This window comes from Dromiciops gliroides, chromosome 2 (assembly GCF_019393635.1).
Source record: "Dromiciops gliroides isolate mDroGli1 chromosome 2, mDroGli1.pri, whole genome shotgun sequence".
NCBI classification, from domain to species: domain Eukaryota; kingdom Metazoa; phylum Chordata; class Mammalia; order Microbiotheria; family Microbiotheriidae; genus Dromiciops; species Dromiciops gliroides.
In genome coordinates this window covers 265,456,079-265,483,538 of record NC_057862.1, presented here as the reverse complement: position 1 = coordinate 265,483,538, position 27,460 = coordinate 265,456,079, and the positions used below count along the sequence as shown (strand labels likewise).

The window sequence follows — 27,460 nt, the reverse complement described above, 5'->3', positions numbered from 1 at the left end:
TCCAGATGGAAATTATCACATAATGAGATAATCATAGAGGTGTACGCAGTAGTAAGTTTGCCCCCTTCCATAAGGAAGGGATATTGGGAATAAGTTGATGGTTCCATTCAGTAACAGGCTTCATTATTGATTTCGTTCCCAATTTTGGTCCTCTCTGTGTATGAACTCTAGAGCAAAAGAAGCCCCAACAAAAGACCAACACAGCCATATATGATCATTATATTGATTCACATTGTTCACCTTCATTTAGGTGAATCGAGCTTAATTACTGTGGTTATCACCACTTGTACCATACCTCTCCACTTCCAACTGTTCTTACCCATGTAATTTAACCTTATTGCTTCTCTGCTTACTTCCATGCTATCCTACTATCCAGTATAGGTTTGGTGGTCACATGCTTTAGCCATCGTCTTACTATTTGGTGCCCCTAAATACTGCCATGGAAATATTGGAACCATTTGCTTCCATTTACTTGACTTATCCTTGAGATGAGGAATAGGAAGCCTCCCCTGCATGTTACAGCTGTGTCCCTATTGGCTTCCTTCCTACCTGACTTCCCAATATTGTCATACCTCATTTTCCTTCCTGAAGTATTTATTCCAGGAAAGGAATTACTGATTTAACCAAGACTGCCTTTTATTTGGGGGGGGGGGCAGGGCAATGAGGGTTAAGTGACTTGCCCAGGGTCACACAGCTAATAAGTATCAAGTGTCTGAGTCCAGATTTGAACTCAGGTCTTCCTGAATCCAGGGCCGGTGCTTTATCTACTATGCCACCTAGCTGCCCCCTAAACCAAGACTTCTTATAGTTCACTTATTTGTATAGGATTCTGGGAAAGGTAGTAACTGTTAGACTCAAGAGTTGAGGGTGAGGGGGCAGCTAGGTGGCACAGTGGATAAAGCACCAACCCTGGATTTAGGAGGGCCTGAATTAAAATGTGGCCTCAGACACTTGACACTTACTAACTGTGTGACCCTCGGCAAGTCACTTAACCCTCATTCCCCGCCCACCCCCCCAAAAAAAAAGGAAAGAAAAAAGAGCTGAGAGTGAGATGAGGTCATACATAACTTGGGGTGGCTTGAAATTTCACAAGGTCTTGAATTTTGATCTTTAGTTTGGAATAGCTAAATTAAGCAAAACCTATAATTCATTTGGTTGAGGAAAACCCTAAGGTAGCTGAGGGAGGAAGAGGAGGGAGGTTTTACTGAGTGCATGGGATTTTTTTGTATTTGACATTTTCTTTTGTAAACATTTTCAGATTATGTCTACTTTGAAAATTCTTCAAGTAACCCATACTTGATAAGAAGAATAGAGGAGCTCAATAAGGTAATGTAGTACTAATTTATTTTGTCCAGGGATTTTAGGCTTATTGTGATTATTAATGATAATTGTTATCTATATAGTGCTTTAAGGTTTGTAAAATATTTGACATACATTAATTTATCTGAGCATTAGGTGATATCCTCATTTTACAAATTAGGAAACTAACTCCTTATGGTTAAGTATCAAATCCTGGTCGGCTTGACTTTTAAGTCTAGTGTTCTTGCCCACTGTGCCATGTTGCTTGCAATTTATCTCTGAAATTCTGGAATATAGACTAATTGATGACACTTGTATATCATAACTTAGGTTGACACTCCCAATAAATCCTAGAATTCACCAAAACCTGTATCAACTTTGCTTATAATGTTAATTCTTAACCCATAGTATTTATTTATTAGAATAAATCCATAATCCATCTACTTTGCTTTTTTTCAATACATCTAGACATGGGAATTTGACCTTACTGAGGACATTTTATTATCCCTTCATTTACTTCCATTTCATTTCCCCCAATCCTTCCTAATCTGACAATAGTTCTCTCTTGTAGGAATGTACTATTAGTTATTTTATAGTCCCATATGCTTTGAGCAGCTATGTTCTTACTTGATCTTTTTATTGTTCTCCGTTAGCTCTTCTTTTTTCTCAACATTATTTGTTATGTTTTTGTTTTTTTTGAACTTCAAAACTCCTTACTTGGTCCCTTGACATATAAATATAATCCACCAGTATATCTGATAGTAGTAAAATACTTTTGTTTTTAAATGGCATCTTTCCAATTCCTCTTTATAGCTTCCTGTCTTGGCTTTTTCTGACCTAGAATGTTCTTTATTATCATCTTTACTTATGTCTGTGAAACCCCACCCTACAATAATTTCTCCTTCCTCTGAATCGCGCCTTACTTCTCATGATGCTCATGGTACATAACATATTACACTGTATTTTTAGTTTAGCCATTTTATAGGTATGCTTAGAGGTATGTGTCTTATTTTCTCAACTAAATTATAAATACTTGAAGATCTGAACTGTCTTAGATATCTTTCTAGGTGCGAACCTAAGCATTCTGTAAATACTAAGGGTTTATAAGTGATAACTTTGTAATTGTTTATATGATTACTTAAGCAAATCCTCCTTCCTTTCTCCCTCACCCTCCAAGGCTGATGGTTCTGGTATATATTTTTCCATAAATTCCTGTTGCATCTTTAGTACTGAGGATACAAAAAATGCTCAGTGCCTTTGAGCATCACAGATAATAATACTCACAAAGAAGAGATAGTAGAAAGAACAGTGGTCAGAGAATGAAGATTTGAGTTCTATTCTCAGATTGGCTGCTTAATCATTGTAATCTTGAGCAAATAAGCCATTTCCCCCAAATGTAAGTTGTGGTCTATAGGATGAGGGGTGTTAGGGTTGAAGTCTGACCATGACTAGAGATTTCTGTGAAGAAAGTACTGTGTAAATTTGAAGGCTTATTTAAGTGTAAAATGTTTTATTTTTGTCATTATTCCTGTTCTGTTTTTATTCAAATACTGAATAGTATGAGACCATAAGGCAGCTGGGTGGCTCAGTGCTGGGCCTGGAGTCAGAAAGAACCGAATTCAGATCTGTCTTCACACACTAGTTGTGTGTCCCATGGCAAGTCATTTAACCTCCATTCACCTTAATCTACTGGAGAAGGAAATTGCAAAATATTCCAATATCTTTGCCGAGAAAAACCCTCGGGCAATATGGTCCACAGGATCACAAAGAGTTGGACATGCATGACTAAGTGACTACGAGACCATATCAGACTTTATATCAAAATGCTTACCTTCCAATAGTAGTTCAGAACAGATCACAAAGTAGTTTATGCAGCTTCATGGGGAGTTTGAAGTGACTGGAATATTGAGAGGGAAGGGAGAGAAGGATGGTCTTATAGGAAGAGGGGCCAAATTGAACTAGGCATAGTAAACATAGATTTTATAGTAAATCAGAAGATTCCTGTTCAAGAGTAAGGGGAAATAAAATTGGAGAGTTTAAGGGAGTTAGTGAAAACCCTTCAAAGCCAGCTAGAGGAGTCAAATTTGATGTAAGTAATAACAAATTAGCAAAATACGTAACACTCTCCACTCAATTGGCCCTACTTTCATCTAGGCACAGATGTTCCATGAAACCCATTATCAGGGGAGCAACCCTGGTGGAGAATGTCTGCCATGTATGGCCACTAATGCTAGCCCTTGTACATATGCTTCTGACAAGGGAGGTACAAGAGTCCTGGAAGTAGCAGCATGCCCTCTGGTCCTGCTTTCATCTGAGATCTCAAAGCTATCTAGGGAAACAATTTGTGAGACTGGGCAACTCCCTTTCCAGGTGCCTAGCAGCTACCAATTACTGAATACTCAGAAAGTAAAGTTCTCAAAACTAGTCTTTGGCACTATCATATGATTCAAGTTTAGAAATGAATCTGATTTTTATCAATGAGAGTGACATTAAAGATATATGAAGATTAAATGAGATATTTCTAAATTTCTTAGCATAATGCCTTTCACTTAGTAGATACTTAATAAATGCTTATCTCTTCTCTCTCCCACAGTGTGCTTTTTAGTTCTATCCTAAGGACAGTCATTCCTTTTCATGGTATTTGTAACTGATCCTTTGTGCATTGTTTCCACCTGTTAAAATGCAAGCTCCTTAAAACAAGAACTACATATGCTTTGAACATATTATATGCTTAATAAGTACTTTTAAAATTCATTCACTTCAGTTCATTGAAGAATTGCTTTTTCTGCAAGGCTTTTTGTGAATCTTGGTTTTGAGTAGGAGAGTAGTGCAGTCAAAGCTATGCTTTCAGAACATCAACATGACTGTGTGTTAAATAGTTTAAAGGGGGAAAAAAATAGAAACCAGGAGCTTGGTTAGAAGACTGTTGCAGTAGGGCCTTGGCTTGGATTGGGCAGTGGCATGTAAAAAAAAGTGTATGGGGGAAAAATGTGTATGAGAGATATTTTTGAAAGAAGAATCATTATATTTGGTTACTACATAGGGAGATGGAAAAAAAGCTTATAGATTCAACTTTTTACTGACATCAGGAAGGATTTTGGTACACTGATAAATGGGAAGTGTTGTTGGGGAGATGAAGTTTTGATTTTGGTATGTGTAAAATTTTAGCACTTTGTAAGATGTCCTCTGGGCAGTTGAAACTAGAGCTGAGGAGAAGGATTTTGGACTGGTTATAAGTATCAAAGATAGGTGATACTTATGTATAGTGAGTGTCTTCTAGTATCATACAATCATAGAAGTTGAAATAACCTTAAGGATCCTTAGTACAACTGTTTTTTATTTGAGAGAGGGAAGAGCTGATAGCCCAAGAAGTCACTTGCCTCAGATCAATTTAGCAAAAACTTATCTCATGCCTCCTATGTGCAAGGTATAATACTAGGGCTTATGAGTATAGAGATCTGCCCTCAAGGAGCTTATAGTTTATGAGGAAGAAAGATTCACAAATAATTGGACACAGGAGATTTAGATATGCTGTGTAGCCTGCTTTGAAGAAGGAGGATTATTTCTAGGTTAACATCAAGGAAAGCTTCAAGGTAGTAGAGGTAGCACTTGAGTCTTTGAATTCAGGAAGGTAGGGAAGTCTTCAATAGATAGGGCAGGGAAAGATGGAAAGTTCATTCCAAGAATGAATGAACAAATGTAGAGACATCAGAGCATGGGAGAATAATATAAGAACAACTTTAGCTGGGCTAAAGTATCAAGTATATGAAGGAGTAATAAAGACATTTTTAAAAGTTTTAGGCAGAAAGGGTAAATTGGTGCCAAATTATGGACAGTTTTGAAAGCAAGAATTTATACTCTAATTAGGAGGCAGTGGGGAGCCACTAAAGGTACTATTGAGTTATGTTTAGGAGGCTTACTCATCCAATTTGTGAAGAGAGTCTATTGGAAAGGAGGGGAGATTGGAGATAGGTAGAACTGGGGCTAGAATTCAGGTCTCCTGACTATGAATACTCTACCCACAGCTATACCTGAGAATAAGTACATCTTTTCCCATTAATTAAATGCCAATTCCTTATCCTCCTGTTCATGTGAAGAGAAATAAAATACAATGGGGAACAATGACTTTATTCTGAAGGGGAATTGTAATAATGAAATGATTACAAATAAGGGGACATAAGAATCATAGGTGGTAGTCAGGACTGGATTATTCAATGAGGCAAGCCCTTTAAGTTTTATGTCCATTATGGCAAAAATCTTTCTCATTCTTATTTACATTTTGCAACATATTATTAAACTGGAGGGTGGAGCCAAATGGCAGAGAGAAACCAGGAAGTTGCATGAACTCTCCCCAGTTTCCTTCAGAAACAACATTAAATCAAACTTTTAAACAGATTATGGAGCTACAAAACCTACAAAAGCTGTAATGAAATAATTGGCCAGCTTAAGATAACTGAGAAGGACTTCAGGAAAAGTCTGTCTCACTTGGCAAGCCAGCTGGGAGGGTCTTAGCCACAGCACAGATAAGCAGCTGAGGCCCCTTGGTCCTGGCACAGCAGGCCAATTGTGAGGTCTCCAGCACCAATGCAGAACAGAAACTGCAAGCTGGGGTATGCCCTATGCAACAGGTACAACTAGGCTGGGCCACCCCAGTGCAGTGATCAGGGCTCTGGCCCCCCAGCACAAGAGACTTGGGATGGTACCCCTTTTGCCCTGGGAGCAGAGCTCAACTTTAAAGGGCATGAAATAGGCTAAAATTTGAGTAAGGAAAAGAAAGAACTCTGACCATAGAAAGTTATAGGGAAGACCAAAACACAAACTCAGAAGAGGAAAATACTGTCAAAATGCTTACATGCAAAGCCTCAAAGGAGAAGATGAATTGGTTATCAAGACTAAAAAGGCTTATTGGAAGAGCTCAAAAGGATTTAAAAATCAAATAAGAAAGTAGAAGAAAAATTGGAAAAGAAATGAGAGTTATGCAAGAGAGAGCCAGTAGCTTGTTGGAGAAGTACAAAAACTGACTGAGGAAAACAATTCTTTAAAAAATACATTTAACCAAATGGAGGGAAAAAAAATCAACTGAAGTAGAATTGGCCAAATGGGAAAGGAAGTAAAAAAAGGTGACTGGAGAAATATCTTTTTAAAAATTAGAATTGGGCAGGATGAAACTAATGACTCTATGAGACATCAGAAATAAGTCAAACAAAATCAAAGGAATGAAAAAATAGAAGAAAATGTAAAATACCTCATTGGAAAAATAACTTACCTGGAAAATAGATCTAGTAGAGATAATTTAAGAATTATTGGACTACCTGAAAGCCATGATCAAAAAAAGAGCCTGGCCAGCATATTCAAGAAATTATTAATGAGAACTTCCTTGACATCCTAGAACCAAGACAGTAAAATAGTCATTGAAAGAAACCACTGATCACCTCCTGAAAGAAATCCAAGGAATTCCAAGGAATACTGTAGCCAAATTCCAGAATTATCAGGTAAAGGAAAAAATACCTCAGTGAGCCAGAAAGAAACAATTTAAATATCAAGGAGCCACAGTCAGGATTGCACAGGGTTGGCAGCTTCAACATTAAAGGCTTGGAATATGATATACTGTAAGACACAAGAGATCGGATTGCCAACTAAAAATCAACTACCCAGGAAAATTGAGCATTATCTTTCAGGGGAAAGATGAGCATTCAGTGAAATAGGGCACTTTCAAACTTTCCTGATGAAAAGAATAGAAGTGAAACCGAAAATTTGATCTTCAAATACGAGATGTAAGATAAGCATAAAAAGGTAAATGGGGAAAAATCATGTTATTCAATAAGGTTAAAATGTTTACATCTCTACATGGAGAGATGATACTTGTAACTCTTGAACTGTATCTCTGTTAGGGCAGATAAAAGGAGTATACATAGAGGGTGTGGGTACATGTTGACTTCAATGTGATATGAAAAAGGATTGTACTGAGAGAAGAGGAAAGGGGGAGGCAGAATAGGATAAATTACATCATATAAAGAGCCACAAAAGACCTATTACAATAGAGGGAAGGAACAGAGGAGGTGAGAATTGTTTCAACCTTAATCTCAGATTTGGCTCAAAGAGAGATAAACTTACATCATTTGGGTATAGAAATTTTTCTTATCCTATAGGGAAGTAGATGGGATAAGGGGAAAAGGAAGTGAGAGGGTGCTGATAGACAGGAGGGCAGAAGTAGGACAGGGAAAGGAGAAAGAAAAGGGAGGGGTTCTGATAAAAGGGAGGGCAGATTGAGGGAGGCAGTGGTCAGAAGTAAAACATTGATAAGGAAGAGCAGGGTGAAAGGAGAGAGAAAAGTATAAACAAGGGGGGAAAATTAGGATGGAGGGAATATACAGTTAGTAATCATAACTATGAATGTAAATTGGGATGAATTCTCCCATAAAATGGAAATAGATACACAGAGTGGATTAAAACCAGAATCCTATATATCTTGTTTTCAGAAACATGTTTGAAATAGTACACACAGAGTAAAGGTAAAAGGTTGGAGGATATATTATGACTTCAGCTGAAGTAAAAAAAAGCTGGGGTAGCAATTCTGATCTCAGACAAAGCTTAAAGCAAAAATAGATCTAATAAACAGAGATAAGGAAGGAGCCACATCTTGCTAAAATATACTGCAGACAGTAAAGTCATATCAATACTAAACATATGCACCAAGTGGGAAAGCATCTAGATTCCTAGAGAATAAGTTGTGTTACATGAAGAAATAGACAGCACAAACTATACTAGTGGGGGACCTCAAAACTTTCTTCTCAGAACTAGAAAAATCTAATCACAAAATAGATAGAAAGAAGTTAAGGAGGTAAATAGAATTTTAGATAGTTTACCTGGGAGAAAATTGAATAGGTATAGAAAAGAATATGCTGGGGCAGGCTAGATGGCGCAGTGGATAGAGCACCGGCCTTGGAGTCAGGAGTTACCTGAGTCCAAATTCAGCCTCAGACACTTAACACTTACTAGCTGTGTGACCTGGGCAAGTCACTTTAACCCCAATTGTCTCACTAAAAAAAAAAAAGAAAGAAAAAAAGAAAAGAATATACCTTTTTCTCCAGCAGCACATAAGACACCTACACCAAAAGTGATTGTGTATTAGGGCAAGCAAAAACCTTACCAATGGGGAAAGGCAGAAATAACAATAAATGCATCCTTTTTCAGATCACGATGGAATAAAAATTACATGTAATAAAGGGCCATGGAACAGGTAGACTAAAAATTAATTGTAAATTAATATCACTTTAAAAAATGAGTGGCTCAAGCAACAAATAAGTAATTTCATGAAAGAGAGTGACAACAATGAGACAGCTACCAAATTTATGGGATGCAGCCAAAGCATTCTTAGTGGAAATTTTATATTCTTAACTGCTTACTTGAATAAAATTAGAGAAAAAGGACATCAGTGAATTGGGCATGTAACTAAAAAAAAGCTAGAAATAGAAAATTTAAAATCCCCAATTAAATGCTAACTTAGAGATTCTGAAATCAAAGATAAGATTAATAAAACTAAAAGTAAGAAAACTATTGAATTAATAAATAAAAATAAGGGCTGGTTTTATGGGAAAAAAACCCTCAATGAAATAGAAAAACCTTGGGTTTAATTTGATTTTAAAAAAGCAAAAGAAAGCCAAATTACCAGTACAAAAATGAAAAGGGAGGAATTCACTACTAACGAAGTGGAAATGAAAGCAATAATTAGGAGATATTTTGCCCACCTGTATGCTAATAAATTTGACCAATTCTTTTTTTTTTTTTTTAGTGGAGGCAATTGGGTTAAGTGACTTGCCCAGGGTCACAACAGCTAGTAAGTGTTAAGTGTCTGAGGCCGGATTTGAACTCAGGTCCTCCTGACTCCAGGGCCGGTGCTCTATCCACTGCTCCACCTAGCTGCCCTAAATTTGACAATCTTAATGAAATGGATTAATATTTACAAAGTATAAATTGCCCAGATTAACAGAAGAGAAAAGGAATAAGCCAATTTAGAAAAATAAATTGAACAAGGCATCAGCGAACTCCAAGGAAAAATTGTCAGGGCTAGATTGGCTTTATAAGTGAATTCTACAAAAATTTAAAGCACAATTAATCTAGTACTCTGTAAACTATTTGGAAAAATAGGTGAAGGAGTCCACCAACAGTGGATTAACATTCCAGCTTTCCAACATGCAATATTTTCCACTTTTGTTTTAATTTGTGAACAGGCACTTTGCAAGTGAAGAAATCAAAGGTATCCGTAGTCATAAGAGAAAAATGTTTTAAATCAGTGTTTTTTCTTTTCTTTTTTTTTGGGGGGGGGTGAGGCAATTGGGGTTAAGTGACTTGCCCAGGGTCACACAGCTAGTAAGTGTTAAGTGTCTGAGGCCATATTTGAACTCAGGTCCTCCTGACTCCAGGGCCGGTGCTCTATCCACTGTGCCACCTAGCTGCCCCTAAATCAGTATTGATGAGACAAATGCAAATTAAAATAACTCGGGTATCACCTCACACTCATCAGGTTGGCTAATATGACAGAAAAGGAAAATGATAAATGTTGGGAAAATTGGAACACTAATGCATTGTGATGGAAGTGTTGAACTTGATTCAACCATTCTGGAGTGTAGTTTGGGCCTTTGTCTAAAAGGGCTGTAAAACTGCATCCTTTGACCCAGCAATACTGTTACTAGGTCTCTATCCCAAAGAGATCATTAAAAAAGGAGAAGGACCCACATACACGAAAATATTCATAGCTCTTTTTGTGGTGGGCAAAGAATTGGAAATTAAGGGGATAGCCATCAATTGGGGAATAGTTGGACAAGTTCTGGTATACAAATGTAATGGAACACTATTGTGGTATAAGAAATGATGAGCAGGCTGATTTCAGAACAACCTGGAAAGACTTACATGAACTGGCTGATGCTGAGTGAAGTGAGCAGAACCAGGAGAAAATTGTATACAGTCACAGTAACAGCAACATCGTATGATGATCAACTGTGATGGACTTAGTTCTTCTTAGTAACACAATGATCCAAGACAATTCCAAAAGACTCATGATGGAAAATGCTGTCCATATCCAGAAAAAGAATTAGAGAGTCTGAATGCAGATTGAAGCATATTATTTTCAATTGGGGGGGGTTGTTTGTTTTTCTCTTTTGTTCTGATTCTTTGAGAACATGACTAATGCAGAAATGTTTAACATGACTTTTATATGTGTGTGTGTGTGTATGTATACACCTAAAAACATAAAAATTAACTGGCAAATAACTTTCTATTTTAGCAATAAGTACAAAGTAAAACCATGGTATGAATCCTTCCTGACAACTTTCATGAGGCCTTTTTACTAATATCTTTCTTGTCTTGGGGTTTGACATTATCAGACAGAAGGTGCCATATTCCCTCTTGCTGAAGTTAATAGGAATGCCATATGAATTATTTTCCTGTTTTCCTGTTATTTTCCTTACTGCTTACAGAGGTTTTCTAATTCTGCCCATTTGGAACTAGTATTAATTGTGTTAGCTCTCCTTCATGGCCATACTCTATGTAAGTCAGGGGAGTCCTACATGGAACATTTTCTGCTTTCTTTTACTTAGTCCTTTTATTCAGCTGCTGAGAGGTGGTATTGGGTGATCACTGCCTTGATAAAGTGATCAGAGACCCAAACTGTCTTTTGTTAAAGGTCCTTAAGGCAAGGTCTGAGAACCAGTCTTTATTCCTTTTCTTTTTTTGTTCACTTCTTCCTTTCATCTCTTCACTATCATAGGGATAGCAATGCAAGTCAGCAGAGTTTTCATATGTAGGTCTCTGATTATCTGGTCTTTATATTTTCTGTTACTTTACATACTATTTTCCTTCCTTTCAAGATGTACTTTTTGTTCAGGGACAAAAATATCTTTTAGCAGACTTTTTTCTTTGTCCTCCTTCCATTCAGTCCACTGATTGGTCCCTGTTTTCCAATATATAAATACACCCATGTGAAAACAGATTATATGCTAATTCTAGAGCTATGTTCCTTGAACCTGTAGAGGAGTAAAGTTCTTACCTGTAAATCCTCATCTTCCTTTGTTTCTTCAAATCTTTTCTCAGAGGGAGGTCACCCCAGTAACAGGACTCACCTTCTTGTAGCGCCTGAGAGAAAAGGAAATATGGCATCTTAGAGAAGCCCAAGCTTTATGAGGGGAAATTTGTCTATTGTAATTTGACAAGCCAAAGAATCTCTCCCACTGTCTTTCTCATCTTATAGCATAAGCTTTATATCTTGAAAGAAATTACCTTTTTCTAAGCTAAAAGCTTCAGTAGTTGAGGGGTTCAGTCACTTAGCTAAATTATTTTATAAGTATTTCCTGAATCCTTTTGATTCAATTTAACCCTTAATACCATTGTTAGAGCCATTATAAGGACTTTTACAGTGCTCTTTTCCCCCTAATTTAGATCACCTAGGGAGTGATTGACCTAGCGTGAGCCCCAATTTTCTCTTGTAGATATACAGTATTCTAGGTCAGAACTAGATCAGGTCACTTCAATGTTTTAGGTTGAGTATTTTAATACATTGAAACACTTGTGAACCCCCATGCTACCACCAAAATTCCCAAGTGCATCCGGGATTAAAATGCAATTTAGAAAAATGTTACAAAGAAATAAAAATACAATACAGCAGAGATAATGTTAATGTGTGGTTTTCTAAGTCAGTTTGTGGCACACAGAGATTCAATTAAGTTTGATACCATTGCTTTATGGCACAGAATCAATCGGGAAAAGCCATACAAAACAGGTCAACCATCTTTCTTTGTTCTCCATTAATGAGAAAGCTTGTGTCATTGGGCACATTGAATATACTTTGGATTTCTCGTGGGATCAGCGGACTGGACGGTGGCAGTTGCTAACCTCAGGACTGTCTCAGGCCAATATAGCACAACTTTTTGGAGAAAGTTAATGACTTAGTTGGCATTTTCTGTTTTGTGCTTCTCAAACCCACATGTGCCTTCACCATTACAGACAGCCAATGGGAATGTGGAGGCCAAGGTGGTGTGTTTCTACAGAAGGAGAGACATCTCAAGCACCCTGATTGCCCTGGCGGACAAACATGCAAGTGAGTGCTCCTTTGGGACTTGCACCTCCCTTTGGGTCTCTGGGACTGGTGGAGGTGAGGGGAGGAAGCAGTCACTTGCCACATAATCTTCTCAGTGGGGCTGGGAATGCAACAGGGCCCGGGAGGGTGCTTGTCAGTGACTGGGTGGACAGAAGATTGAGAGCCCAAGTACAGGTCACAGATCCTGATGTGGTGCCAGCTAATGCATCAAGTTGGTGTTCAGCATGCATTCAGCCTTTGACTCTACCCTGACTACATTTGAGCTCCTTGATAAAGAGGAACTGTATTCTAAAAGCTAATTCTGTAGGTTCAGAAAATGGTACCTCATTTTCTGAGCTTTGATTATTGAGGTATTCCATTGGTACATGATGGTAAAGACCATTTTTGGCCATCGTTTGGTTTCTTGCTCTGAAATGTTATACCAGTGAAATTTGTGTGAGACCATCTGAATGCAGCAATGGGAAACCAACTTCAAAAAAACTGCCTTTCTTCAAACCCTTGTAGACTGTTGAGTCCTTCTAGTTTCTATGAAACCATCTAAGCATTTCTTTTTTTTCTTCCTTCCTTATCCTTCCCAAAAGATTTCCAGATGTCTTTGAATTTGAAAATTAACTCATCTCCTTCACTGTCCTGCTCTTTTATATTGCATTTTTAGAGGCAACTTCTCTTCCCCTTAACTAGGTGCTTATTTTCATGAGCTTTATGTAGATAGAAATGTTGGAAAGAATTTATGAATGTGTAATAAAGCATCAGGGAAGCATTTATTTAAATCTGATTTAAGTCATTAGGAAGAGTGATTAAAATTTTTTTTTTCCTCTTTGTTTATTGTCCTTCATACTTGAAGAGTACCAAAATGTCATCACTATGTCAGGGTAGTATGTGTCTGACTATGGCTGATCAGACCAATATGAGCTCGAAGGGCTTTAGACAGATCAGGCACAAATAGTTCACATGGACATTTGGGATGGATTGAACCTGTTTGATAGAACCTTAATATATATTCAAGTCAATGTAATAAACTTCTAACATATTCTTCACAACTTAGCCATAGCCATTGCTAAATATAGAGAAACACTACACATTTTATCTTGTTGATTGTGTGTTTTCAGGTCACTTTGTAGGTAATATCCCCACACTAAGTGATGGTTGATTTATCTTAAGCTAAGTTGAGGACGTATTTATGATAGAAAGTCGTTGGGAGCTAAATGACCTTCGGTGTTTTTTCCTTTTAGTAGGAAGAAGAACAGAAGCAGCAATAGTTGACAATGAAATAATGCTCTGTTTTCAAATAAATCGTTTAATTTGAGCCTCACAATAACCCTGTGTGAGATATCCCAATTTGTAGCTGAGAAAACAAAAAAACAACAACACCTCAGAGTAAGAAGGCAGCCATGATCATTTCTGATGTATGCTTCACCCTTTTCTCCTGAGCTTTGAGCCTTCCCTTGAAAGAAAGGAAGAAAAATTTCACTAAGCAAAACCAACTTATACCTTGACTGAGTTTGACATTGTATTCAACATTTCACACCCACAGTCCCCCACCTCCAAAAAACCAAAAGGAGGTACTGTTTCTTATTTCTTCTGAGTCAAGATTGGTATCTATAGCCAAAGCACTTTAAAAATAAGTTTTAACTATTTTTTTTATGTCTTTTGTCTTTTCATCATGGTCATTTCTCTTTTATCCATTCAGATTGGAACTTTCCTTTTTAACAAAGGAAAATTATTAAGTAAAAACAGCTAATGTAGACTATTTCTTAAAATATGTAAGATATTCTGGCCTAGAAAGCAGGTATATTTCATTATCTCTTCTCTTGTGTATCGTTATTGGTTATTGGTATTTTTGATGCCTGTAGCATTCATTGGCTCTGATACTTTTATCTTCTTTCACTCCACAACTAGGGGCAGCTAGGTGGTATAGTGAATAGAGCACTGGCCCTGAAGTTGGGAGGACCTGAGTTCAAATCTCTCCTCTGACACTTACTAGCTTTATGATCCTGGGCCTTAAACATCCAGGGCCATCTCCAGGTGTCCTGATGTATATATTGCCACTGCACCTGGATGGCTCTGGAGGAGAAAGTGAGGTTGGTGACCTTGCACAGCCCTCCGTCACTTAAATCCAATTCAGTGCAAGTGATGACATCACCTCCAACAAAGGACAAACAACAATAACACCTCCACAACTTAGATTCCTTTGCTTTAATTTGTGTGTATCACTAACACTCCTTTTATACTTTTCAGTCCTGGTTAGGGTTGTTTCTAGCTTCAGAAATAAGATGAATGGGGATTAGAAGACAGGGAAAGAAAGATAATTTTCCAGAGAATGTTCATTTTTCTAGTGACCAAAAAGTGGACTAGTAAGAATTAGCCATTCATTAAGATAGTTCCCTATACTTCCCACCAGGTGGCACAATCTCCCTTTTCCTCTAGCTCCGCCCCCCGCCCCCTCCCCTGTAAACTCACGGTAACAGCAGGGATCCAATTTAAAGCCTCTCTGACTTTTAAAGGCTGTCATAACCTGACCCCCTTCCCTACCTTACCAGTCTTTTTACCCAGCACTCCTCCTTTTCTTACCCTATGTTCCAGTGACACTGGCCTTCTTGCTGTTTCTTGAATAAATTCCTGATTTGGGGAATTTTCATCAGCTCTTCCCCATGCCTGAAACTCTTTTTTCTTCCACATATCTGCCTTCTGACTTCCTTCAAGTTTCAGCTAAAGTTCCACCTGTCTTCCTTAATTTTGACCTTCTCTCTGAGATTATGCCCAGTTAGTCCTGTATATTTATTGGTTGTACATAGTTGTTTTTATCTTGTCTCTCCCATTAGACTTTGAACTTTTTAAGATCCCCCTTTTTTCTGTCTTTTTCCCCCCTGTCTTTTTAAAATTTGTTTTGCCTTTGTACCTGTGGCACTTAGTTCCTGATATCTAGTGAGTACTTAATGAATCCCTTTTTCTTGACTCAGTGTTTTGTAGCTAGTCTCTTTTACATTTCATAATCTCCTATCTTCTATTCCATGTTAACTTAAGAATTGTCCCCTTAGGGCAGCCAGGTGGTGCAGTGGATAAAGCCCCGGCCCTGGATTCAGGGGGACCTGAGTTCAAATTTGACTTCAGACACCTGACACTTACTAGCTGTGTGACCCTGGGCAAGTCACTTAACCCCCATTGCCCCACCCGAAAAAAAAAAAAAAGAATTTTCCCCTTAGACCCAGTTGCAAATGGTTCATCTTTTCTTTATTTTTAATGTAAACATTTATATTCAGATCACATCTATTTAGAGTTTGTTCTGGTTCATAAACCACAGTCTCAAACCCAGTCTCTGCCAAACTGCTTTCCAGCTTATCGAGCACTTCTTATCAAAAAGGGAGCTTTTCCTCTATGTTCTTGGGCTTATCAAACACTAGGCTGTAGTTTTTTATTGCTTCTGTTTCTTTCCTATCTCGTTTATTTTATCTGTTCACCTTTTAAATCAGTATCAAATAGTTTTGATGATTGCTGATTTACAATATAGATTGAGATCTGATGCTATGCCCCTTTTTTTGTAATTTTTACTTTGATATTTTAGACCTTTTATTCTTTTAATGTGAATTTTTAAATTAATTATTTTGAGTTCTAAAAAGGTATCCTCTTGGTAATTTAGCATAGCACTAAACATGTAAGTTAATTTAAAGAGTATTGTTATTTTTATAATATTGGCATGACCCAATTACGAAAATTAACATCTTTCCAATTATTTATAACCCCATTTGTTTCTATAAAGTGTTTTGTATATTCTCTAATATTTTATTCATTTTATGATGATATTGAGTGGATTTTCCCTTAATATCATTTCTTTTCAGCTTAAAAAAAATTATATAGAAATGCTGGCAATTTCCTGGATTTGTTTTATCCTCCTACCTTCCTTACATTTATCATCATTTCATTTAGTTTTTTTCCTGATTCTCACCCATTTTCTAAGTACGCCACCATATTATCTGCAGAGAAATGAATTTGTCTCCTTTTTGCTGAGGGCTTATATGTTTAATTTTGTTCTTTAGCCCTACTAACATTTCTGTATTTGTCAGATAATATTTAATACCATTTGTAGTATGAAAGTTTCTTGTATTCTTTGCAAGCAATGCTAGCTCCTGGTTTTAAAGATACTTCCATGCTTGTGCTTTTTAGGATTTTTAACATAAATGAAGCCTATATTATGTCAAAAACTTTCTGCATCCATTGAAATAATCTTTTTGGGGGCTTAGCTGTTTTGCTTATGTGATTAATTATGGTTAATTATATCTCTAATGTTATACCATTTTATCTTAGATTGAATTAATACAACTTGGTCAGAGTGAATTATTTTCTGGGTATATTGTTATGGTCTCTTTATGTGGATTTAAAAAAATTAGCATCAATATTCATTATTGAGATTCACCACATAGTTCTTTTTCTCTTTTGTTTCTCCCAGATTTGAGTATCAGCACAATATTTATCTCACATTGGTAGAGTACGGTCTTTTTAAGAATAAGGTATTGGGGCAGCTAGATGGCACAGTAGATAGAGCAACAGCCCTGGAGTCAGGAGGACCTGAGTTCAAATCCAGCCTCAGACACTTAACACTTACTAACTGTGTGACCCTGGGCAAGTCACTTAACCCCAATTGCCTCACTAAAAAAAAAAACCAACAACAACAAAAAAGAATAAGGTATTAAATGCTATAACTATTTGCTAGAACTCACTTATAAATCCATTTGATTTTCCAAGTAGAAAACCATTGTGAGTGCTGAAACCAAGACTTAAATCTATATTAGTGAATGAAATAGTGAAAGGAAAAATATTTTTGGATTGGCTATTAAATAGCTTCAATTTGTCTACTAGGTAGATGACTCTTGAAGTAGAAAACAGCTAAATTGGGATCAAGAAATATATAGGGGGGGTGCAGCTAGGTGGCTCAGTGGATAAAGCACCGGCCCTGGATTCAGAAGGACCTGAGTTCAAATATGGCATCAGACACTTGACACTTACTAGCTGTGTGACCCTGGGCAAGTCACTTAACCCTAATGAGGGTTACCCTGCCAAAAAAAGAAAGAAATATATAGGAATGCTGAAAGGATCTACTTATGCTATAGGAAGAAAGTATCCTTTCTTAGTCCATTTTTTTAGGTACTGATTTGTTGCAGGGTGTTGATAACTGTGAAATACTTGAATTTTAACCTCAGCTGCTAATCTAACAGTTTCTTAATTTGGGGAAATCAAACATTTAAAAACTGAGAAAATCACGAGTGGTATATGTATGGGCCATAAGCATAGACTCTAAATTTATGAGGGATGGCAAAGGTTGGAAAAGAAACACTTACTGGGGTATGTGTGTGTATCACATATTGCTATATGTGTTATTACTGATTTAAGTTTCCATTTTACTTTGGATTGGATTTAGGAACCCTTGCTTCTGAACTAAACCTTTTTCTTAGGTTCATTTCATCTAGCTAATGAGAAAATAACAGGAAAGGCTATATGAATGGCCAAACAGGAGCCTGGTCTGTGTTGAGATTGGTCAGATTAGAGAGTGATAACCACAAACTAAGGTCAGACCCACTCACTGGGTTGGGGCAGGTTTCAAGTAGTAGGAACTACCAAGAGTATTTATTTAAGCAGATATTTGACATTAGTGAGATCTGATAGCAGTGGCCCAGTTGTGCAAACTGGAGTTTATGGACAAAATTATAGTTCTTGGGCAGATGAGAGAAGTGAGAGTAATGGTCTTATCCCAAAGTATCAGAGCTACCATGCAAGGAACCAACCAAATTACTGCATGACAACACTGAAGTTAGTTACTTGAACTGAGATATAAGGTTAGGACTTGGCTACAGAGCTCCAGCCACAGAAATTGAGTATGGGTGAGATAGGCAGGCAGCAAGGGTGAGTTTAAGCTAAGCTCCTAAGGATATTACAGATATAGAAATCCTTATCTTGGTACTGTCATCATTTTCTGTTTGACTTAGGAACATCTGAGTAAAGAGGTGGATCTTAAGGAGATATGCACAGGCCATATACCAAGCCCTAACTAGCTAAGTTGTGAAAGCACAGCCTGGCATTAGTAATAATACCTACAAAAGTGATAAATATGACTGCAAAAAAAAGTCTATATTGCTTACTCTCTCACAAGGTTTTTAAAAACTACTCAGGGGGCAGCTAGGTGGCGCAGTGGATAGAGCACTGGCCCTGGATTCAGGAGGATCTGAGTTCAAATCCAGCCTTAGCCACTTTACACTTACTAGCTGTATGACCCTGGGCAAGTCACTTAACCCCAAATGCCTCACCAAAAAAAACCCCAAAAACCAAACTACTCAGGTAAGATGTTCAAGCATGGTAGTGCAGTGGGAAAAAGTACTTGATTTGGAGCCAGAAGACTTGGTTTCAGATTCTAATTCTTAATGTATTACTACCTATGTGTCTTTGGGAAACTTGCCTTGGTCACTAAGTCACTTGGTGTCCAAACCTTGATCACTCATCAGTAAAATGAAGGAGCTGGAATGAATGCCATCTAAGGTCTCTTCCAACTGTCTTAGTCTACCAGCATTTATTCTGCACTAGTCTACCAGCATTTATTCTATGTGCTAGTACTATGCTAGATAGTGGAGATACAAATACAAAGAACAAAACAAATCCTTAATGTCAAAGAGCTTCCATTCTAGTAGGAGAAACAAGAAATACCTATATAAATATGTGTAGAATAACTAAAGAAAATACAAATAAATACTTGGGGGGGGGCAATGAGGGTTAAGTGACTTGCCCAGGGTCACACAGCTATTAAGTGTCAAGTGTCTGAGGCTGTATTTGAACTCAAGTCTTCCTGAATCCAGGGCCGATGCTTTATCCACTGTGCCACCTAGCTGCCCCCTTAGAGATGATTTTAAAGAACTATTTGGTCAAAGAACAAATTAGAGAAATAATAGAAAATATCAAAGAAAGTGATAATTATGTGGGGGCATACCAAAACTTATGGGATGCAACTAAGAGGAAAACTTTATATCTAAATGCTTTAATCAGCAAAAGAGAGAAAAATTTACAAAATATAGCTGCTCTCTTGGACTTTGTAATCAAGTCTCCAGGGACTCACCTCAACTTTGAAACTTTTTTCTTAGTACTGTCTTGCCTGGGGCCTCTCTCTCTGATTGGAGAGAGTGAAAGTTGGACATTGGAGAGCTCCTCTCAGGGCAACTATCTCATGATTTTCCACCCACCTCAAGGACTTCATCATGTACCTTTTCTCCCCTACTTTTTAAACTTTTTATCTTTTGTCTTCCTCCATTAGATTTTGAGTTGCTTGAAGGCAGGGACTGTCTTTTGCCTAGAAAATAGTAGGAGCTTAATAAATATTTATTGACTTGAGAGAACAAATCAGTGAATTGGACAAGTATTTTAAAAACATGAACAACAGATCACAAACCTTAAACTAAATAGCACAGTAGAAATTCTGATAATTAAAGTAGAGATTATTAAAACTGAAAGCAAAAAGGCCATTGAATTTATAAAACCAGGAGCTTTTAAAAATTAAAATAAATAAGCAGTTGACTAAAGTGATTATTTAAAAATAAAAGAAAATCAAGTTGTATCAAAAATGAAAAAGGGGACAGCTGGGTGTTGCAGTGGATTGAGCAAAAAAAGAAAAGAAAGAAAAAGGAGAATATGTGACAACTGAAGCAGAAATAAAGGAAATGGTTTGAAACTTTTTCTCAATTATAATATATACTATATATTATTATATACTATAATATATCAAATATAATATATACTTATATATGTGTTGTTTAAAATCTACATGTGGGTTCTAATTTGCCCCCCCTCCCCTCCAGTCTTGGGGGGAAGCTGGCTAAAATCACTGATAAATTCAGCAAGAGTGTAGGCTTTTAAGGATTTATTAAAAGATATTATAAGATAGTGAAGAGAGAGAAAAATTAAGAACAGATTCCTTATAGCATGGAAATCCTAGCTTTCCTAGCAGCCTACTTGAAGTTTTGCCACCAAGCTGATATCTCAAACCAAAAGAGAGAGATCCAGTCAGACAGCCTTAGCTTCCTACTTCCTGTCTTCTTCCCCAAAATGGGAGGTTCTTCAAGTTGATTGGTTGAGAGTGGTCTCCTGTTGATTTTGCAGTCCACAGCCTTTGAGAACACACTCTACTCAGGGTTGGCCATGTGTGGTCTCAATTTAATCAACCTTAACTAGGTTCAACTTCTTTTCTTTTTTTGTGTGTGTGTAATGCAATTGGGGTTAAGTGACTTGCCCAGGGTCACACAGCTAGTAAGTGTCAAGTGCCTGAGGTCGGATTTGAACTTAGGTCCTCCTGAATCCAGGGCTGGTGCTTTATCCACTGCGCCACCTAGCTGCCCCTAGGTTTAACTTCTGAGAACAACACCCTACTCAGGGCCAGCCAGGTGTGGTCTCAATTTAATCATCATTAAGTAGGTTCTCAGTCTCTCAGTCTCACCCTATTCAATCAATTTCAAATCAATCTTCAGCTGTGGCTCCTGGGCGTCTGCCAAGTCCCGTTATTTTTATCACATTCCCCTCTGTGTTTTGTTAAGAAACAATTGTTTCCTTAATGAAGCAATAACATTACAGGTACTTATGACTAAGGGTGTAAAGAGAAAAGAAATTGAGCAGATACATTGACAATAAACTAAAGGGGGCACTCCCCTTTAGTAAGTGGAAATTATAAACAGTGTATACAATGGGAAAAAAGAAAACAGGAAAATGTCCATTTAAGTCTTTGGAAGTCTTTTCTCAGATGATTCTTGGGATGTCCGCTGGGTGTAGTTGTGGAATGAAAGTCTTTCAGGTGTGGATGCTGAAGATCAATCAACAAATCTCAGCTGTAGAGTTTTGGATGTGGTTGTAAAGTCCTTCAGGTGTTTCAGGTGCTGGTAATCAGGTGGGAAAGTTTCCTACAAAATTGAGCTTAACAAATTTAAATAGCTTTGTCAATAATCTAATCAAACAATGAGAGTTCTCAAAAATATGTCTGAGGAAATTCAGAATCTTTTAGAGATTTTACAATTATTGTCCAGTTGTTACACATGAAACATATAATAAAAATAAAAATTGAAACATTTTCTAAAACTTAATATTACATTCCCCTCTGTGGGGAATAAATTGAGAAGACAATTGTGATATTAATTAAGAAAAGAATTTTAAAAAAAAAATCTTTGTTTCATCACTTTTTGCATCATCTACCTAATTATCTTCATGCCATTTTGAGAAATTACAGAATCTAATATAATTGGTATCAGATGTCAAGGCCAAATCCAACATTGTATTTATCATGATACCCGAGATAATTATGGGGGTTACCATAAAAGAACAGAGAAATAATTGAGTCAGGTTTAATCAGATGCATAGGATTGAAATGTCCATGACATCAGACATATAGGAGGGGGAATTGAAGTCAGGTGTCCAATTAGTCCGGCCACCTGGTGCCATGTGGGGAAAAATTAAATCGGGAGAAACCAACCTCAACATTTGTCAGTAGCCATTCTCTCAGCCATACCTTGACTTCATGCATGTCTTCCCTCATGTGACAGTCCATTGCCAGCTCTTGTATGTATTCTCATGAGAGAAGGCAATTAATGTCTTAAATGGTAAGTTCCCATAATCCAAGTCTCATATGGATTTAAAATTGAGGATAATAATGATCGCAAAAAATGTGAATTTGCTTGGACTCAGAATGTAAGTTATAATGTGCAATAATTCTAAATAATAATTTTTTTTGGTAATAATAGTATTTCTATAATTAACTTACACTTGTCATGGTAATCAGTTTACCAAGGAAATACTTTATATAATTTGATCAAATAATCAGTGGGGGGGGAAAACCCCAATTTAGAATATGGGAGTATAATACTTCCAGAATTAATATTGTATTATGAAATCAAAACCATCTTGCATTGGTTCAAAATTGGAGAGATAGATGTAGAACAAAATACACATGGAAGAATAAGAGATCATGAAATTCAATGGTCTACATGTGCTGGTACTGGTTTTATGTGGGAGCAATGTATCCAAGAGTCCTTCTCTGATTTTGATTTTTGACGGTAGCTGGAGTTGTTAGCAATACTTGGAAAGGGCCTTCCCAAGCTGGTTGGGTCCCACTACTCCGATGAAAATTTTTAATATATACACTGTCTCCTGGTTTCAAATCATGTAAGGAGAAGTCCAAGGGGGCAGCCTGTACTGCTGCTCCTGCCTCATGGAATTCACGGAGTCTGGCTTGTGATTCCTGTATATAGGAAACAACAGGTGTATCTTCCCCCACCACTGATGTATATACTGGGGAAAAAGTTTTAGCTTGGATAGGTGGGTGTCCAAAAAGCATCTCATAAGGAGATATATGGAGTTCTCTTCTTGGTCTGCTGTGCAAATAGAATAATGCCAAGGGTAGAACCTCAGGCCATTTTAAATGGGTTTCCAATACATATTTTGCAATCATGCTCTTATCTCTTTATTCACATGGTCCAATTGCCTGAACTTTGTGGGTGGTAGGGTGTATGGAATTTTGGAGTTACTCCCAGAAAGGTAGATTTTGGGATAAAACAGAATCGTAAAATGTGTGCCTTCGTCAGAAATCAAATGTGGGGCTGCTGGCCAAAGCTAGGAACAATCTCTTTAAGGAGGGTTTTGGCAACAAAGGCAGCTGTGGCTCTGGGGCTAGGGAAACGCCTCTGCCACAGAGTGAGTTGATCAACTATAACAAGGCCTTAGGCATTGTGATACAATAAATTTGTAGATGCTTAAAAGGTGTATATGCTAAAGGAAAATCTTCTATAGCTTTACCCCTGAAAGCATGTTGATTATAAGTCTGAGAAACTGGGGCGCTAGTGGCACAGTGGATAAAGCACTGGCCCTGGATTCAGAGTACCTGAGTTCAAATCCAGCCTCAGACACTTGACACTAGCTGTGTGACCCTGGGCAAGTCACTTAACACCCCACTGCCCCCGCAAACCCCCCCCCCCCAAAAAAAAAACCAAAACCTAGAAATAAGTCTGACAAACTGAACAAGAGGCACAAACCCTCTAGGGTTTGTGGAGTCACATTAGTGACTCCAGGGGCAGTCCAAACCCTTTTTACTGAGTCCACAATTCCTTGTGTACCAAAATGGTGTATTCCTTTCTTCCATTTTTCAATTCTGAATCATCTTAAGTTAGGTTGAGAGGAAATATTCTCAGAAGGTGAGAGTTTAATATGTGTTCAGGAGCTTCTAAAGCAGCGAGCTTGGCTACAGAATTTGTGTGTGTATAGACATCTAATAATTGTGCTTGGCCTCAGGTGGACGGATGCTGACCATGCCACCCAGACTGAGTGAAAAAGCCAAATAAGTTAACTAGTGCATGTGTTAGGGCTAACATGACACCAGGAGACCATTTTTGGAGTGAGAGAGGAAGAAACTGGACTATGTCCAGCAATTGTGCTCTACATAGCTGCTCTCTAAGCAAACTATGCTCTTCCTGAATGTATTTGGCTGTTCTCTCAGCCTCCATCAGGGGTATCTTACATGTACCTGTCTCTCCTCCTGTTGTACATATATTCTCTCCAGGCCTGCATGTGGAGTTGAAACCATCTCCATCAAGCTCATTGTAAGAGCAATTAGTCTCTGAAATGGTAAGTTTCATAAATCAATAATCTTGTATTAATTTCACCAAAGATATATGATTGTAAAAATGCGTGCTACACTTCATAACTTAGTATATACTTGAAGTGTGTAATAGTATATATATATTATATATATATATATATATATATACGTGTATATATATATATATAAAATCCCAAACCATACCCAGAGTATACATAGTCACAATGACATACAAATGATAAATGAAGGTAAATGGCTGATATTATTAAACATTATTACAGAATCTTCATTAAGCAAGTAAACCACATTATCTTGTCCATGAATTCCCTATGTAGTACAATGACAATAACAGATACTTGAAATGATAAACAATTTATCAAAAGGAAATAAAATATCAATATGTTCATTAATTGTCTTAAAAATCAAGCAATAGGGTTCAGTAACCCTTTCTAGAAGGCAGAGCCATTGCTCTTGGTGGAGAAGTTCTTCACCTGTAGGAGGAAAAGCCTGTTTAAGTAAGAGCTTATAATGCTAGAATTTGGGGTATACCACATTTTTTAAACTTGTTCCCAATTCTCTGCATGCTTAAGTGGCAGGGGGTTTCTGAATCATCATTGGTTCTTCTAATGCTGTCATAATGGCAGTTATGGTAGAAAATATGGAGTTCTTTAGCATTGGCTTTGTCTGTGCCACAAATTTGCATAGAGGGTTAGTCAGCTGGTAAATGATTACATGCAGTTGATTATGTTTGGCAAAAGGCCCGTCCGTCTCATTGTCAGTCCATGTACCAGCTTTTTCAAATCAGCAACATATTTCTTCAAACAGAATATCTGTTTCTATAAAAGGACCTAAAGTCTTCTTTATGACTGAGCACATAATTAGTAGTGTCTTGTCTGTGTTTGAGATGGTTTTTGGAATGACCTTCTAACTGGTCTCTGAGGGCTCTGAAAAGACAATTTCCATCTCCTGATACCTTATGGAGTTTGAGTCCCAGGGTTTGCAATTGAGTGATAATGCTTGCAAATTGGAACTGTCTATTACCCCTGTGCTCTGTTTGGTTTCTTTGCTCTTTAGCAGTTGGTTGAGTTTTCTCTGAAATTACTTTACCCACAAATGGTGCGGGCTTCATGTGGGAACAATGAATCCAAGATTCTTTTTCTCCAATTTTAATAGCAGTAGAAGTTGTCAGTAATACCTGAAAAGGTCCGTCCCACTGGTTTGCTGAAAATTCTTAATATATACATTGTCTCCAGGACTTAAGTCATGCAAGGAAAAGTCTAAAGACCGCTTGTATAGCAAACTCCTGCTGCATGGAGTTCATGTAGCCTAGTTTGTAGTTTCTGTAGTATAGGAAGACAACAGAGTATCACCTCCCATCAGCTATGTATAGACTGGGGAAAAAGTTTTAGCTTGGCTAGGAGGGTGACCAAAAAGCATCTCATAAGGAGATATGTGGAGTTCTCTTGGTCTACTGCGCAGATAGAATAATGCCAAGGGTAGAACATCAGGCCATTTAAATGGGTTTCAGTACATTATTTGCCAATCATGCTCTTAATTCATATGTTCAACTTGGCCTGAGCTTTGAGGGTGGTAAGGAGTATGAAATCTAGGAATTACTCCCAAGAAAGAATAAATCTGGGAGAGAATTGCATCTGTAAAATGTGTACCTCTATCAGAGTCAAATGTATGCTGGTGCCCAAAAGCGGGGAACAGTTTCTTTAAGGAGAGCTTTGGCCACAAAGCCAGCAGTTGCTCATGGGGCAGGACTGGTCAACAATAACAAGGCAAAATTTATGTTGTCCTGCTTTGGGCATAGAAATAAAGTCAGTTTGTAGATGTTCAAAAGGTGTGTATTCCAAGGGGTGTTCCTCACTATGCTTTAGCATGGAAGGCATGTTGATTGTAAGATTGAATGTGGAGCAGCATGAGCAGATTCAAGATTCTATGTTAGTTATACCTGGTGCTAGACCAGGTCCTTCTAACTGAGTCCACAATGCCTTGTGTGCCAAAATGGCCTTTCTTGTGAATAGAGAGGCATACCTGGTGATAGAATTTCCAGGGGAGAAGTGGTTTTCCCTCTGGAAGATATCCAGACTCCATTGAGTCGGTTTAGCCTTGAAATCTCTTTTTCCACTTTCTACTTCAGATCATCATGAGTTAGGTGGAGAGAAACATCATCAGAAGGTGAGAGGTTAAATACATGTGTTCAGGAGTTTCTAAAGCAGTGAGTTTAGCTGCTGAATCAGCTTGTGCATTCAGTGTACAATTGCTAGAGCTAGAGGGGAAGTTTCTGGGCAGATAGGTCCTTGATAAGGTCTCTGTTAGCAATAGCTTTGCCAGAGGATGTTAGAAAGCCCCTCTGTAACCAAAGCATGCCTACAATATGGCATACACCAAAGGCATATCTGGAGTCTGTATAAATGGTAGCACTCTTCCCTTTGGCTATGTTACAGACTTGCGTAAGAGCCACAAGTTCAGCAGCTTGTACACTAAAATGTGAAGGCAGAGAAGCTGCCCAGATAATAATATCATAATCAGAAACTACAGGGGCCCAAGTGAAACAGGTCCCATCTTTCATAAACGAAGAACCATTTGTATAGAGGACAACATCAGGGTTCTCTAAAGGTGTATCCAAAAGATCATCATGGGGTTTCTCAGCCATATCAACTAAAGAGGCACAGTCATACAATGGCTCCCCCAAGAGTGGTAAGTTAGGGAGCAGTGTTGCTGGGTTAAGGAATGTATAGTGTTTTAACTTTTTTTTTTTTTAGTGGGGCAATGAGGGTTAAGTGACTTGCCCGGGGTCACACATCTAGTAAGTGTCAAGTGTCTAAGGCTGGATTGAACTCAGGTCCTCCTGAATCCAGGGCCAATGCTTTATCCACTGCACCACCTGCTTTATCCACTGCCCCTGTACAATGTTTTAAAGTGATATCCTCATGACCTAGCAGGGTTACTTCGTACTTAGCCAGCCTTTGATCTGAAAAGGCTTGTGTTCTATGGCGTAGTAAGAGGGCCTCTACTTCGTGGCAACATTGTATTGTAAGAGGATTACCTAGGACCACATCAGAGGCTTTTTCTACCAAAAGGCCTGTAGCCACCACTGCCCTGAGGCAGGGTGGCACCCCAGAGGCCACAGAATCTAGTTGGCTCGAATAATAAGCTATTGGATGCTGGACAGGTCCTAATGATTGAGTCAGGACCCCAGAAGCCACTCTCTTCTGTTCATGTATAAAAAGAGTAAAGGACTTACTGTAATCTGGGAGTCCTAGTACAGGTGCTGATAACAATGCCCGCTTTAATTCTGTTATAGCTGAGAGATGCTGGGAATCCAGCTATAAAGGTTCTGGGACAGAATTTTTGGTTAGAGCTATAAGAGGCTTAGTAATTTCACCAAAAGAGGGTATCCATTGTCTGCAATACTCAGCTGCTCCCAGAATGGACCATAACTGCTTCTTAAT

At 37.8% G+C, this 27,460-nt stretch overlaps 1 protein-coding gene across 1 annotated transcript in view; it reads left to right on the top strand.

The window, feature by feature from the left end:
• Positions 1-27,460, top strand: part of MTA1 (metastasis associated 1) — a 243,921-nt gene that overhangs the window by 70,316 nt on the left and 146,145 nt on the right. Inside the window, 2 exon segments of the mRNA XM_043982423.1 lie at positions 1,259-1,326; positions 12,298-12,391. Of these exon segments, the coding sequence (XP_043838358.1) occupies positions 1,259-1,326; positions 12,298-12,391 (162 nt within the window).